General features: G+C 37.0%; 1 protein-coding gene across 1 annotated transcript in view; it reads right to left on the bottom strand.

Annotated features, from left to right (window-relative positions):
- Positions 1 to 17,042, bottom strand: part of WIF1 (WNT inhibitory factor 1) — a 67,286-nt gene that overhangs the window by 8,333 nt on the left and 41,911 nt on the right. Inside the window, exons 4-7 of the mRNA XM_017507300.2 lie at positions 10,698 to 10,838; positions 9,639 to 9,734; positions 8,597 to 8,692; positions 3,409 to 3,504 (exon numbers count right to left, since the gene is read on the bottom strand). Coding sequence (XP_017362789.1) covers positions 3,409 to 3,504; positions 8,597 to 8,692; positions 9,639 to 9,734; positions 10,698 to 10,838 — 429 coding nt within the window. The remainder of the gene's footprint in view (positions 1 to 3,408; positions 3,505 to 8,596; positions 8,693 to 9,638; positions 9,735 to 10,697; positions 10,839 to 17,042) is intronic.

Raw genomic sequence — 17,042 nt, 5'->3', positions numbered from 1 at the left:
AAAAAAAAAAAAAAAAAAAAAAAAAAAAAAAAAAAAAAAAAAAAAAAAAAAAGAGAGAGAGAGAGAGAGAAAGACTAAGCCCTGCCTGAAGACAAACAGATTTGACTAAGTTTAAGCTGTTAGCATTTTTACTATAACCAATAGATAAGTCCTTGTAAGAATAATGAAATTAGGTATTGACAAAATACATTAAATTTTCTCCACCTATGCAATTGTAGGATAACTTAAATTTGTGACAGTTTAATGAAGAAAAAATATAAAAGGATCTATAAGTGCCAACAATCATCATCTCTGGGTTTTAGGATTATAGGTGATTTCTAATTGTTTTCTCCAGTATTCTAAAAATTTTTAACAGAGAACATTTTATATTGAGAACTTTTATAAGAATAACCCACTCAGTTATTTTTGAAATCCTTTTCTAATAATTCTTGCATTAAAAAAGGATTATAAATAATTCGGGTAGTCTTTTTAACTGAAGTTCCATTAAAGATTTTTGGGAAATCAATGAGCCTTAGATAACAAGATGAATGTGCACACCATCAGTCCAGATGCCTCTAACCATAGTTTTGTTAACCTACAAGTATATCTCACAATCAAGTCAGAATGAAGTTTGAGAAGGTATCATTCTTTTTTTTTGAGATGGAATTTTGCTCTTGTCTCCCAGGCTGGAGTGGTGCAGTGGCTCAGCCTCAGCTGCCTACAACCTCTGCCTTCAGGGTTCAAGCAATTCTCTTGCCTCAGCCTCCTGCGTAGCTGGGACTACAGGCGCTTGCCATTACGCCTGACTAATTTTTGTGTTTTTGGTAGAGACAGGATATTGCTATGTTGGCCAGGCTTGTCTCGAACTCCTGACCTCAGGTGATCTGCCTGCCTCAGCCTCTCAAAGTGCTAGGATTACAGGCGTGAGCCACTGTGCCCAGCTGAGATGGTATCATTCTTGATAGAGATCAGGAGAAATGAAAATAAAGATGATATCAGAATACACATTTCATTAAAACAATAGCCAGTAATGAGGGCTGGTGAGCATGTGGAGAAACTGGAACTCTCCTACACTACTGGTGGGAATTTAAAATGATGCAATTGCTTTGGAAAAAAGTCTGGTAGTTCCTCAAAAAAGTTTTTACTATGTGACCCAGCAATTCCAGCCCCAGGGAAATACTCTGAAGAAATGAAAATGTCCACACAAACATCTTGCACACAGATGTTCATAGCAGTATTATTCATAATAGCCCCAAAGTAGAAATAACCCAAATGCCCAAGAACTGATAAATAAACAAAATGTGGTAAACCCATAAAATGGAATACCATTTGGCAATAAAAAGGAATAATGCACTGATATATGTTACACCGTGGGTTAGCATTGTAAACATTAGAATGAACCCAGGTGAAAGAAGCCACACCAGAAATGCCATATCTTTTATGATTCCATTTATGCGAAATGTTGAGAATAAGCAGGTCTAGAGACAGAAAGTAGCTTAGTGGTTTCCAGGGTCTTGGGGTAGAGGAGGAGGAGTGACTGCTAATAGGTACTGGCTTTCTTTTGGAGATGATAACATGTTCTATAATTTAATACAGGTGATGGCTATACAACCTTGGGAATAACCTGAATGGTACATTTTAAAATGTTAAATTTTATATGATTGTGAGTTATATATTAATTAAAAATAAGAATACATAATTCAACTATACTTTTTTTGTTTCTATACTTTTAGAGGCACTTTTCAACTCAGGACCCATTTCCATATTTTCTTGGTAATGTGGTTCTCATGACAGAAATAGGAAACTTCCTTCAAGGATTTGGGTAAAACTTGCAGTAGGGTCAATCAGGAGCTTTCCAAGACCCACATTTTTTGAGGCAGTTAGAAAAAAAAAAAACAAAATAAAAAGCCAAGAATACAAAACATTGTCTCTGCCAACAGAAGGTCCATAAACCTAAGAGCATGAAAGGAAATACTTACATAAAGGAAAATGAGTCTATGAACAAAGATTCATAACCATGAACCAATTAAGTATACAGAGTCTGAAGTAAGTACAGGGGAAAATTGAGAGCAGTGAGTTCAGAGATATATTTATCTGGGAGGGATAATTAATAAGAATAGAAACCACACTGAGATAATTAATTACATGTTCTATGGAAACTTTAGAGGTATTTCATTTGAACCCTATAAAAAAAGGTTACTTCATCCACTACTCATTAAGGTGCAAAAACCCACGAATAAATTAAAGGTTGAAAGTTCAAACAGGAACTTAGTCTTATTCAACTTTCAATCTACTACAATTTCAGAACTATGATGATCTCAAACAGTGGTGTTTTACAGATACAGCTGGAAATGAAACACAGACCAAGTTTCCCTCAACACGCATCAAGAAAGGCAGGGACACAGGACCCTTAGCAGACAGGTTCACCTTCCTTTTGCTCTTTCTTGAGCATGTGCTTTGGTGCTATCTGATCTTCTGGATTGTAAGGCAATCTAGGAGGGAGTTATCACATTTCTGAGTGAAACAGAAAGGCTACGTGACTTGCTGAGAGCTACATGGTTGGTCATTGGCAGAGCCTAGACAAGCTGTTTGGAATATTGATTCCCAAAACAATGATAAGCTACCACATTTTGCCCTTACATTTTTAACTTTTGCATATTGAAGTATGACAAACATATAGTAAAGGTATAATGTGTACCAATCTTAAGTTTACAGTTCAGATGTTTTTATTTACATAAACAAATATGTGACACTTCACCAATCAGGATACTTAGCATCCCATAAAATTCCTTTTGATCCTATTGTGATTCTCATTTCCACCTTCATCCAGTAGTTTTGCCTGCTCTTGAACTTCAAAAAGATGCAATAGATAATTTTTTGTATCTGGCTACTTTCACTTAGTATCTGTGTGGTTCATTCATGTTGCTTTGTGTGCTGTTATTTCATTCTTTTTTATTGCTGTGCACCTTTTTTCTTGGGTCTACCTTTTTCTCTTAGATGGGTTATTAGGCTCAGTCTAGGATATGTGGAGTGAGTGGCAGGGGAAACAGGTAGGTAGGTGAACAGATCCCAGCTGTCCCAGAGCTCTGATCTACATTTCAAGTCTGAAGCTATGGGTTCCATGTAACAAGGAAGGGAGAAAATTATTAACAGGAAACAATGCAACATGCTGCATCATCCAAACCCATACATAACTGAGTCAGAGAGCATTTCTTCTGAGTCCTCAGAGGTGAGCTGTGTCACTCTTTGCCCCACATTTGGCCAAAATGCATGGCAGCTGAATCTAGCAAAAAGAAACCACTGGGCTAAGATCTTAGACAAGCTGTTCATTCTCTCTGGGCTTCCGATTCCTCCTTGATAAAATGAAGGGGTTAGATTGGGTTTTTAAGGTCCCCCCAAATCAAAAGAAGGCAGAAAGCCAATACTCACTTATTTCACACTGCTCTCCCTCTAATCCTGGAGGGCAAATACATTTTCCAGGGTAGAAACAGGTCCCTCCATTAAAGCAGGTGGTTGAGCAGTTTGCTGTTAGAATGAGTAACAAGGGTATTACATTAAGCAGTAGGTTAAATCTAACACAAATTTCACTTAAAATGAGGTGCTATGTTTTAGGCGTCTGCTACTTGCCCATTTCCTGACTTAATAAAGTAAGCTGCTTTACAAATACAAAAATTGTTACGAATTGCTTGCCTGGGTGCAGACTCTAGAACATAATAGGAGACCACACACATCATATACTACCCACCCATAGGAGTTTCCATCTTAGGGAAGAATGTCACAGTCAAAAATTAACTCATTAATTTTCTTTTTTTTCATTTTAAAGAAATAATTTTATTAAAAAATAATTAAAGTTCAAGTATTTCTAGGTACTGCCAACACATTAATGCATAACTGAATGACTCTAGAAGACTAAATATGAATGATGACAGTTGATTTTTTTTAAATCCAGATTATTTGGACAGTCATTTAAAAATTCTTATACTACTTTTAATTTTTTCCTTTTTACAAATTTATTTATTATACTTTAAGTTCTGGGGTACTTGTACAGAACATGCGGGTTTGTATGTCCTTAAAAGGAGAAGAATGGTATAAACCTAAGGATATTTTTTGTAAACATCAGTTTGGAGGATAAAGGAAGAGTAAAACAGAGAAGACTTACTATAATGCTGATGAATTTGTAGTTACTGCAGCCACCAAGTGTGACTGCATACCCAAAGGTAATAGATTTTATCATATACGTAAGAAAAATTCAGGAACCTATATTAACTTAAATATCAAATTTCTTCTTGTTGGACATCAGTATTTTATCTTTGTGATATGTTCTACTCGTCATTTTTTTTTTTTACTGTACTTTAAGTACAATAGAAGGAAGAAGCAGAATCACTAGTCACTGGAATACTAGATAAAAATATGGCCTTTATACAGACTCTGGAACATTTCACATCAAGGGTTATATAATCTCTTGTGCATTAAAACAAAAAAACGCTGTAGTCAAAAATTTCAACTTAAATAAAAATATAATTATGGAAAATACCAAACAGAATTAGTATTGGTGACTATGTCATAAAAATTATTGCAGATTGTCTCATTCCTAGCTATGTGATTAACAGTTGGATGAATTTTGTATGCAGTTTATTATTTTACATCAAATGTGAAAAATAAACTACAAAGTTTGTGGTTCATAATAAAAGGGAGAGAGAATTACTTTGGAACAGATAAAAAGAAGTTATAAGTATCAGGACTTGACAAAGAAAAAAGCAACTTTCTTTCAGGACAAGATGAACAGAGATTTATCTTAATGGGATTTTTTTTTAAAATAGACTTTTATGACTTTTGGAGAAAAGAGTAATTGTATTCAGAAAAAGACTGTGGGCCTGGGTGAGATCCCATAGGTAGGATTGTGGCCACAGCATGGGCCAGAGAATGATGAAGTTGGCTGTATCATAGTGGGAGCCCAATAACCAGATTATCATCACACTCTGCGATTCATCCTAAACCCTCTCTCACGGTGGCAATTTCTGGAATTTCACTGCTCACTGGCACCTAAAATAGAGGGAGCGTGGAGAAATGGGGAGAGGAAGAGAGGAAATACCTAAAAATAGACAAGTTGGCTCATTCTATAAAGGAAATTAAAATGAGAGCTTGGATTTTTAGCAATTGCAGCTATATGACCTATTTGTTCTTGTTTCATATAAAATTGGCCAAAGTTGGCTATAGATGAACAAAAGCTAAAGTAAGCTCCAAGTAGGAAAATCAGAAAAGAAATCCAAAAGTTCTAAGTGTGTTTTCTTTGTGGAAAAAGAAAGTCCACAAAGTAAAATATTCTATGAATATCATGCTTCTTAAATGACAAATTGTGTTTAAAATCACAAAGATCTCCCAGTTTAAGGCAGTGCTGTGGGCAAAATCAAAATTTTTTTAAAAAACAAAAAACCAAAAAACAGACAGGGTCTTGCTCAGTCTTCCAGGCTGGAGTGCAGTGGCACAATTATAGCTCACTGCAGCCATAACCCCTGCGCTTAAGGGATCTTCCTGCCTCAGCGTCCTGGATGGCTGGGACTAAAGGTGTACACTACCATGCCTGGTTAATTTTGGAATTTTTTTTGTACAAATGGAGTCTCGCTATGTTGCCCAGGCAGGTCACAAAAAAATCAAGCCTCTTAACGTGGAAGGGAGCTGCAGCATTTTGGTATAGGATTTAGGAGTTAGGAGAACCAGCTCTTGGGGCCTCTTCTTTGCTGCAGTATTGCTAAGGCTGGACATTTGTTTTGCTGTGTCCTGTCTCCTCACTTCTGCTTCTTTTGGAGATAAAAGGAAACGATGAGATCAGTGCCCTGAAAAACTTTGGGATCAGTGCCCACTTGGCCCGTGCCCCGTGGGCACTGCCTGATTACTGATGTGTAGAATGCAATGAACCTGGTAGCTTCATAGAAAGTTGTAGAATTGGGCAAAGCTGGTTATATAATTTGGCCTCACTCTTAGTACTTGTATACTATTATATTGTCATGAGCAAGCTTCTCTACATTTCTGTGTGCAATGATTCTCGATTAGAAAAACAAGCAGCTAGAGACATGAAGTATCTTTCTCTGGGGTTAAGATCCCATTGGCCAATGCTAAACTCCTTACGTCCTAAAAGTCGTGATGTCCCAACAGCCAATGAAAGTTATTCTTTAATATTTGTTCAAATATATAGTGCTAAGGTCTAATGCCATAGTAATAATTAAATCATTTTTCAGAGCCTCTCCATACTCCCTCCTGGAGAATAAAAGCATCTTTTTGTTGAGGTAGAATTTTTTTTTTTAATATTCCCAGATCTCCAGTGAGAGACCAAGTGGAATTTTAACACTTTCTAAAAGAATTTTAAAAAATTAATGGAGTCTGATAAGTAGGAAAATCTTTCATTTGAAAGATAAAATGTTATAAAATATAAAATGTACTAGAATACAGACAGATATATTACTTTAACAGACCATGTGGTGTTTGTGACACCATAGCACCAGAAAAACATTGCAATTGATGCTCCGTGATGCAAACCACACCAACAATGGCCACACCTACATAAGAAGGTCTCAGAAATGGTCTTTCTAAACCTGTGAATACATGAGTTCTTTAACCAAACCTCTAGAGGATTTGCTTTATTTATTAATAGTTTTGAGATGATAATAGGTTAATTCTTGGCTGGGCACAGCGGCTTATGCCTATAATCCCAGCACTTTGGGAGGTTGAGGCGGTTGGATCTTGAGGTCAGGAGTTTGAGACTAGCCTGGCCAACATAGTGAAACCCTGTCTCTACTAAAAATACAAAAATTAGCCGGGCACGGTGGCATGCACCTGTAGTCCTAGCTAGTCGGGAGGCTGAGGCAGGAGAATTGCTTGAATCCGGGAGGTGGAGATTGTGATGAACTGAGATTGCACCACTGCACTCCAGCCTAGGCGACAGAGCGAGACTCCACCTCAAAAACAAAAGTTTAGTTCTGCTCTAGAATGCCTAGTTTTGACATAGCAGAGATACTGAATGCTAAATTTAACAAATAAAAAGATTCACAGTAATTAATTTTACTCACTGGCTATTATTAGGGTCATTAGTGCTTAATCTTTGTGAAAATACATTTAAAAAAAATGTTTTTTAATCCAATGCTATAGTTTTAAAAGACTACTTTAAAAAAGGTAGAAATGCTTTCACGTATTATCTCAATATAGTTATTGCATATAGCTCAGGGGTGAGGAACAGGAGGGTCAATGGCTTAATTCCAAGTCTAGAGATAGAAAAACCATGATCCAGAGAGATCAAATTACCTGCCCAGGCTCAGCACTGAGGCCTGAATTAGGTAGCCTGGGTGGCAACATGGTATATAGTGCAGGATATGAATTTGGGTCAACCTACTCAAGTTCCATAAACCTCACTTTGCTTATCTAGAAATGAGAGTGATACTACTTTACATATCTCAAAAGGTGTACCGAGTAAAATCACACAACTCTATGAAAGTACTTTGTACATCATAAAAGAGTAAACATGTCATAAGTTATTCTGACTCATACTGAAGGCTCTTTCCTTTAGCTTTATTTAAAAAAACAAAAAATGGCTTATGGCAATCTTACTTGGTACTAACTGAGTGATTACTAAAAAGATACTTTTTAAAAATAAAATTTATCCTAACATATATGTTTATTAACAAAAAACAATTCTCTATTCATACAATTAACATTTTAACACAGATAACTTCAATAAATATACAAACTTCACAGTATAGTCTTTGTTTTCCACTTAAAAGACGTGAACTGGGTAAAACAGACAGGCATCTTGTAAAAAGTATGAATCATTCAGCAATTTTGGGGCCAGGATTGAATCCACTTGCTGAGAATAATATCTAGCTGTGTTGCCGCAATATGAAGAAGGAAGAACCAGATCTCTCCGGGATGTGATTTGTGAGCAGAGTACTGAATTGGGAGTCAGCAAACTTCTAGGTCAGGCAATGTAGAGCAGGTTGTTTAATTTCAGCCTTAGAAGCTTACCCATGAAACTGATTTAGGACATACCAAAATTCCATGTGGCGTAGACCACTAATTGTTCATAAAAATTTGCACTCCCCTCACATAATATGAGACGTCAGTGGGAGACAGCCGTCCAGCCAGGGGCAACATTTCTTCTGCCTGAATCCAGGTAGGACCATGAGGTTAATTCCTACCTATGGAATAGGTGTGGAAGTTCTGTGGGTTACTTCTCGGCCAGGGCTTTTAAATTTTTTAATTAATCAATTAATTTTTAGCAGTGCTTACTTCAATTCTTCTTGGCCTATTGGCTGGATCTAGAGAGTTGCAAAGCTCTAGGCAGGACCACAAATAGATGGTGCCTGGACCCCTGAGTCACTGCATAGAGAAGAACTGCCCTGCCCACTGGCCAGGCAAAATGCACTGGAGCATTCTATGAATGAAAATAAACTTTTGCTACTATGCTACACTAAAATTGGGGTTTCAGTTACTTTAGCAGCCGTCTTTACCCTAAGCCATACATTCTATTCACAGAGCTGTTATGAAGAGTGAGGACATATTAAGTAACTTATTCTAATCAAACATTTTAAAAGTAAAGATAACTTTGTTCTTAAAAAGAAACTATTACCTTTATCACAATTCACTCCGTAGAATCCAGGTGGGCAGATGCAGAAACCAGGAGTCACACAAAGTCCGCCATTCATACATCGTGGTGTGCAAAGGGCTTATAGGGAGAGAGAACCCTGATTAAGGCCAAATAGTGTTTTGGAGCAGGACCATTTTGAAATGTCAATAATACAACAGGTCTACATTTTCAAGCTTTGTGGTTGACTCTAAAATGATTACTTTTCAGAAATACACATTTGCTATATTAATATTATTTTTGTGGTATAAATCAGGCTGTTTTTCAATTTCTCAGTCAATTTCTTAGAGATGACTTTTGGATTGGTTCCATTTGAACAGTTGAATAAATTTTCCCCAGAACTATTTTGATTAAGATGTGGTCTTCTTAAAACTACAAATATTTTCACTCTGCCTCTTTTCCTTAATCTTCTAAGATAAATGCAAAGAAGAAAAATAAGAAAGTATTCTTCTGCCTTACCTATTTTAAATTTTTTTAAACTTTCTCTTACAGGATGTTCTTATTTCTTGAAGATAAAAAATATTTTGCTTACTTTAGTCAGGTAAGCCCTTAGTATGTAAGCATCTTACGATTAATATTCAATTTCTTGCTTATTTCTTTTTTCATGTATTTTTTAAAATGTATTTCCCTGAAATAGATGTACTTACTACACAAATTCTTTTCATCCCCTTTTTTGCCTTATCGTAACTTCATAACTCAGATATACTCTTAGTTGTGAATCAAGCTACTTTTAATTGGAATAATATCAGGTCAGTGGTGATACTAACTTTTTAAATCCAACTTAAGTAGAGGAAAAAAACTCAAAATTTTTATGAGATTATGCCAAAGTACAGTGACTATATGTGTGAAGTGGGACAGGTTGGGGGAGATAGCCAGGAATGCCCACAGAAAGTGGAGGCATTGTGCCAAAGTTTTCTACGTCTGTGACCAGAAAAATAATTTCAGGTAGTAAAAGTCCACATGGGGCTCCTGCGTGACATCCATGTTCATTAGGAAGTGAGCAAGCGAAGTCAGCTCTGTGTTTTACCTTTCTCACAGTGAGGTCCGTAGAACCCATCAGGACACTCGCAGATGCGTCTTTCATTACAAAAGCCTCCATTTCGGCACCCGCCTGGGCACTCGGCTTCACCAGAGAGGAACAAAATTTATATAGACACCCTTGAATTTATGTTGGGTGAATCACAGCCAGCGTGAGACATTAGCGTTCATTTCTGTTCCAGCCCACCAGTTAATCATGTTAATCAAATACCAATACTTCCAACTCATTCCCTTAATACCACTTGGATTTCACTAAATCTGCTGCAGAGTTAAGATTTTGACTCTGTTATTTCCAACAGTAGGAGGCTCATGGAAGAAGGTAAGGCAAATTTTATTCTGGCTTCATCTCCTCCTACGGATCTACTGTATCTTGTTAAATTCACACTGCAATTGAATGAATGGTATTGCCTTTCCCCTTTCAGAGGGTAGGATGACTTTTGGGTACATTTTTAGAGCACTGAAAGGCTCCTGAGTTTAAACTTTGATCTAGAACAGCTTGTATGGGGTTGTGAAAGGAGCCAGGCCTTTATGCTTAAAAGGGCATCTGAGGTATGATGGGAAGGTACTGAGTGAGGCCTTCACCAGGTAGGGATCACTGGCATGAGGTGGCACCCTGTCTTCCATGGATGTGAGCAGCATCAGGCTTTTGTCGGGAGTTATATTTGTGTTGCCTTTGACAAGTTGGAAGTGCTGGTTATGATGAGCCACCTCATTGTGAGCAAACTGAGCAAGGAAGGGGGAAATTCATGACCACAGGTGAAATACACTGGGACTCCCAGTGATTGTGCTGGAGGACTGGAGAAAGAGGAAGAAAAGGAATTTCGAAAAGGTTCCTATTTCTAATATTATAAGTGGGGTCAAGGTCAGAGAAAATCTATCTTAGTACTGTTACTAAATCCTGTGTTTATCATCTCCTTCCATTGCTGTAGTTATACAGCCATCATCCAAAAAACCGTGTTGTGTGTGTGTGTGTGTGTGTGTGTGTTTGGCCCAAATCCCACTAGAGCCCTTACAACAAGTCTTCTCTGGAATCACCATCAGTGCTTACTTTGTTGACATGTTTTAAAGAAGATAGCATTTTGAGGTGTCTGGAGAATGGTGTTGCCTTCAGAATTCATAACAATCACATTCACTTCAAATGCTGCCACCCCATCTTGTTTTCCAAGACATGGGAAACCAACTTGAACAACTAAAAGAAAAAGAGAGAAAGTATGGCGAAACAGTTAATCTAGTTTATTCTAGTTTTACATAAACCTTGGGAGGAGAGTCAAAGGACAATGCAAAAATGTTCACATGTTGTTGACTTTTGGAGTAGGAACTATATTTTGAGCATCTGCCCTCCACAGAAGTTGGGGATCATGCCAGGTGAAGAAATAATGACTCTTATTAATTTTTATTAATATGGAATTGGGGATATTCTGTTCATAGTCTGGACTTTTACTATCTTAAATATTTTCTCTGGAAATTAAAGATGCAAAGAAGAATCATAAAGTGGTTAATTATACATCACTGTAGCATGAGAAGAACAAAAACAAAACTAAACAAAAAGTGGTTAATTGGGGGAAGAAACTTTGTGGCATTTTCATCAGCCTCCATATTATCCAAAAAGGGCTAGAAATCAGCATCTCATAATCCCTTAAATGAAGGCTGATGAGCTATATCCCACTGGTTTATGTTTACTATGTGTATGTGAAAGTGACAAAATATCTTCTTTGAAAATATTTTGCAACTTAGACTAGAGTCCAATCATTGAACTGAATTAATGAAGTTAATATTTTCTCAGGCTGTTTGTTAATAAGAAATGTCCATATCTCAGGCATCTACAAGAGAGTTTGATGTGATAAAATAATCTCATAAATAGGGTTATATCTAATGGTTCTGTTCCTAAAGAGAAGCTTCCCTTTCTTGTGAGTCTAATGATCACTCGGTTTGTGCAAGTGTTGACAATGAAGTCACAGAACAGGGATTGGGAACTGAAGACATTGTTGTACAGAGGGAAGAATGACACCCATTGTGGAATACCCACAAGCCACTGGGTAAAAATGGGGCAAATCAGACATGATCATTGGCTGAGAAGCTGATTATGTATATTTCCAACATCCACTGGGTTATTATAACCTATCCACCAGGCAAGACTGATCTAGCAGATCCACCAGATTCTTGTTCTTCCTTGTGAATATAAGGAAATATTGCTAATGGGTATGCATGTGAATTTTTGCTTCCTTTTATTTCTGCATTCAGATTATGGCTTCTGCCAAGCTTGTGCAAATTGTATCAAGCTAAGACAAATCCTTTCCTTTTAGAGTATCAATAAGCTTTCTCTATATGTTTATAGGAAGACATGAGCTGGAAACTGGTCTGCCCTTTTCTGTAAAGTATTGCATGCTTTTGGCAACCAAAAACTCTTCTTAAAGCTCTGGCATTGTCAGTGTTCATTGCTATGCCATTCTCAAAGTTACATGGACTTCCATTTCCAGTTCCCCTGAAACTTGAGATTTAAACATTGCAAATCATCATTTATGATGAAAAGAAAACACAGACACTTTAACAGAAATAAAAAGAAAAAACAAAAAAAATTGTGTCTAAATTTCTAAAGCAAAATTGTCCTTATTGAAAACCTTGGCTTAATGAAATCCCATATATAAAAATGCCAGTTTATAAAACATTCATGAATGGAGATTTCTATTTCAGAAAGAAGCAAAGGAATTGACAATTTATTTAAATTGTTTGTACTTTGTTCAATTATAAAACTTTATTTACTCTTTTTATGACTCTTTAACATGGACATATAGGCTAATAATTGCTTTGAGGCATAAAAAGATGGAAAAACCTGAACGGGTATTTAAAGATAGACTTTTAGAATCTTTCTCACTGCATGCCATCATCCAAAATTTATTATTTTCCAGGTGTATGTTTTTTCTGAACCATATTCAGCCTCTCCTTTGCAGCTCACCTAATTCTTTTCTTTTTTTTGAGATAGAGTCTTGCTATGTTGCCCAGGCTGGACTGCAGTGGCGTGATCTTGGCTCACTGCAATCTCTGTCTCCTGGGTTCAAGTGATTCTCATGCTTCAGCCTCCTGAGTAGTTAGAATTACAGGCATGTGCCACCACGCCCAGCTAATTTTTGTATTTTTAGTAGAGATGTGGTTTCACCATGTTGGCCAAGATGGTCTTGATCTCCTGACCTTGTGATCTGCCCGCGTCAGCCTCCCAAAGTGCTGGGATTACAGACGTGAGCCACTGCACCTGGCCCACCTGATTATTTTTAAAAGGCCCTTCAGTTTTATTTTGGCTTTCAAAATCTTGGTAGGGAAGAGAAGATGCTTATCAGTAAACTCATCTTCATTTCTGCTTGCCAGCACTATCAAATTTCAAAACACATCTTGGATGTTAAATATCAAAAACTGCCTTATTAAGGATGTAGGAAATTTAGTTAAGAACAATCATTAGTTCTTTCACATCTTCAGATGTTCTAAAAGACGGTTTATAAATCTGGTTAAATTATGACTACATGTTCACAAGCTCCATTGTCAGTTGTCAGGGGATGCTTCTAGAGGGCTTGGAGTGCTGACATAAAAGTGTGTGGTTTGCCGCCAGGCGCAGTGGCTCATACCTGTAATCCCAGCACTTTGGGAGGCCAAGGCAGGTGCATCACTTGAGGTCGGGAGTTGGAGACTAGCCTGGCCAACATGGTGAAACCCGTGTCCACTAAAAATACAAAAATTAGCTGGCATGTTGGCATACACCTGTAATCCCAGCTACTTGGGAGGCTGAAGCATAAGAATCACTTGAACCAGGAGACAGAGGTTGCAGTGAGCCAAGATTGCGCCACTGCAGTCCAGCCCGGGCAACAGAGCAACCAAAAACTCCATCTCAAAAAAAAGAAAAGTGTATAGTTTGCTTACATCACCTTTAAGTCAATTAAAGTAAAGACATGTTCACAGAGTTCCCAGGCCTGTGGTGATGCTGGAAGATATGGCTCTATACCATTGCAGGAAACAAAATCGAGGTTGCAAAATCTAATGAAAGTTCAAAGTTTTTAAATAGAAAAACTGCAAGCAATTTTGGCAGATAACTAAAGACGCAGTATCTTTATATCATGCCATTACATTTTCTTAGTAAACCAAGAAATGATATCCCTAAAAATTATTTTACTAGAGTTATATTCAATTACTATTATTACTGATATGAAATATTTCCTTCTTATATCTTTTAAAGAACGAACATGCTCTAGGCTTACAATTTTTGCTAATTTTATTTGTGCTTAATAATTCCAATCCTGAAATTCAGCTTCAAGTTAAAAAAGAACACATTCGAAATCCCATCAGCCCAGGTAGATAAGTTTTACCTGCATGTTTCTACCTCTTTTGAAATAGAAGGCATGTAAGTGCAGTTATGATCTGAACCCTACTGCAGAATGATTTGTAAAGAACTAGGAAATAAAGCTTAGAAATTAGGAGGTACCTAGCTTATGGTTTCCATTAATTATTATTATTTTCACTGAGGATATCTTGCTCCAGATCAATAAATTAATTTTTAATGTAAAAGAAGAAATTACAGAAAGATTTGATAAATCATAGCATTACCCTTGCCCATTCTTCAGTCTTAAAACACAAAGTAGAAATTTTAATTCCTCTTGTGCAAACCCCACTTGTCTTTCTTTCTACTTATATGAACTTTATAAGACCATTTGGGCAATAATATTTATAATGAAACACCTTTTAGAAGTTTTTGAAGAATTTTGCTTTAAGAAAACAAAATCTGACTTTATTTAGCCACATCTCCAGTAATTGCCTTTTGTCAACCCTGTGCTCTGCCTAAACTATTTCTCTCAGCTCCCCAAATGTGTAGTGCACGTCCACAATTTCCTGACTGCACACCCAGGTGCTTGGAATGTTCTTTCTTGTATTTTCTGTCATAGTGCCCTCCCACTCAACTTTCAAGGCCAAAATTAAATAGTACTTGCTTTCTTTAGCCTTCCCCAACACCCCCAACCTAAATAATTACATTTATGTATTTTACAAACACCTATATATATTATTTCATTGTGGTGTGATGATTTAATTACGGTTTGCATCCTTTGCTAAGGATGAGAGTTCTCAAAGTCAAGAACTGTATCTTACTTCGTTTTGTAATCTCAGCATCTAGCTTATTGTCTTTCACAAACTAGGTACAAACAGACATGATATATTTTATGGTAGACACAAGCATATACCTTTGTTTTGTGCATAGGCACACACTTTCACTTCCACACATGCACATACCCACACATATACACAGAGACAGAAATTCACCATAGACAGTGGGAGAGGTAGAGAATAAAATACTAACAACATGCACTCAGAAATACTCGTGCACAGTGAAAATGAGACGTTGAAGCCAGAAAAAGCAGAGACTGCTTCCAACGAATAACAGGAATGTGAAAGTCATGTACTTTTGCAACAATAGGCATTTGAGTAAAGAGCTGCTGTTCCCAAAAGCTAGAAGAAGTTAGGTCAGATGTGAATTCCAGTGCAGTCTAGGCTGTATAATCTAAACAAGGTGAATTAAAACAATTCAGAAAAACTAAAGCAGATTGAATGTAACTCACAGCATTGAAATACAGACTGATATGCAATTGATTGCACATCAACTAACTCTTCTACAGAAGAAAGTGGCAAATTTGTTTTAATTGCATACTGCTCCTACACACAGATGGGCATGGTGCTCAGATAGCCTCAGCCTCCAGTCAGTTGAGTCCCTGTCCTTACAACAAGGCAAGAGATGAGAAAGGCAGGCAAGAGCCCATCCTCCACACCACATGATCATGAACCGCTACATCACTAGAAATATCCAATATAAATATTCATCAGTGCTTCAAGCTGTCCTGCCAGCCATTCATTCTCTTACCAAATACTTAGCACAAACTCTGGGCTTCACATTCTGGTAAAAACTGGGGTCACCTGTAAGAAGATGGTATCTCCAGCATGAACACCTATTTAACACAGTATAGACATTGGATTCCTGAAAGCCTTAGTTGAGAAACACCACTGCTCTGTTGGTTTCATGGTCAAAGAGAGTGTTCAAAGAGGCAAAGTCTTGGCTTCATGAAACTGTTTTTTTTTTATACAACTCAGTAATTTTACTGAACCACCCTGCAGTTTGTAGTTCCTGTTTTTGTTCTCTTCTGATGCCAGAAGGCAGGTACTTCATAACTGTTAAAGATCAAGAGTTTTCTTTTTTTCGTGCAATGTTTAGGCATATAGGAGTCATGGGATAAAAGAACAGTTTAGCAGCTTGGGGGTATAAAATAAACCTGTAGAATAATGAATGCTACCTGGATGCTTAAGAGCAAAGACACACTGATTTGGTTACCTTTTTAATAATTCAAGGTACCTTCGCCTTTCCTACTAGAAGGACTGAGTTAATGAGGCTAATGAGTAACTGCCCTGCAATGGTCTAAGAGTCCCATAAACTTCTTGCACCTGCATTTCTACAAATAAATCTTACATCTGCTTCTAAAAGACTGTGTGTGGTGGGGTGAGGGGGTCGTATATACAAAGGATGTGTGTGTGTGTACAAGTCTGTGTGCACACATGGGCACATGTGCACATATCACCTGGTTCCCAAAGAAGGCTTGTTTTTAGTTTCATCTTGACCGAAGTGTCACCTACTTTTTCCTCTACATTTCTTATTTACAAAGAATCTAAATTATTAGAAAATGTTCTATCTAAGCATGATCTATTAAAATATCCTCACATCATATGTTCAAAATCATATGTGTCAATATCCTAAGAAGTAGAATTTCAGTAAGATTTTTTTTCAAAATCATATGTGTCAATATCCTAAGAAGCAGAATTTCAGTAAGATTTTTTTTAACTAGACACAAAAAGTGAAAGAAACACTTAGGATACAAGCATTAAATTAGAAATTAAAAGGTACAAGATTTCCTAGAAGCTGAGCAGGTAGTTAATGTATTTTTAATGGACTATGATGAGGTTGTATTCCTTTATTAATCAGAAAAAAAGGAAAATGTATAAAATAGAAATTGAGAGATGTTATGTACTTATTTTATTCTGACTACTTCAGAAAAAAAAAGAGCAAAAATATAATCAAGAAGAATTTTATAGAAAATTATCTGTAGCCTGGTGCAGTGGCTCATACCTGTAATCCCAACACTTTGGGAGGCCAAGGCGGGCAGATCACTTGAGGTCAGGAGTTTGAGACCAGCCTGGCCAACATGGTGAAACCCTATCTCTACTAAAAATACAAATATTAGTCAGGCATGGTGGGACGTGCCTGTAATCCCAGCTATTTGGGAGGCTGAGGCAGAAGAATTGCTTAAATCCAGGAGGTGGAGGTTGCAGTGAGCTGAGACTGTGCCATTGCATTCTAGCCTAGGCGACAGAAGGA

Source organism: Cebus imitator, unplaced genomic scaffold (assembly GCF_001604975.1).
Source record: "Cebus imitator isolate Cc_AM_T3 unplaced genomic scaffold, Cebus_imitator-1.0 Scaffold372, whole genome shotgun sequence".
Lineage (NCBI taxonomy): Eukaryota > Metazoa > Chordata > Mammalia > Primates > Cebidae > Cebus > Cebus imitator.
This window is presented reverse-complemented; position numbering and strand designations above follow the sequence as displayed.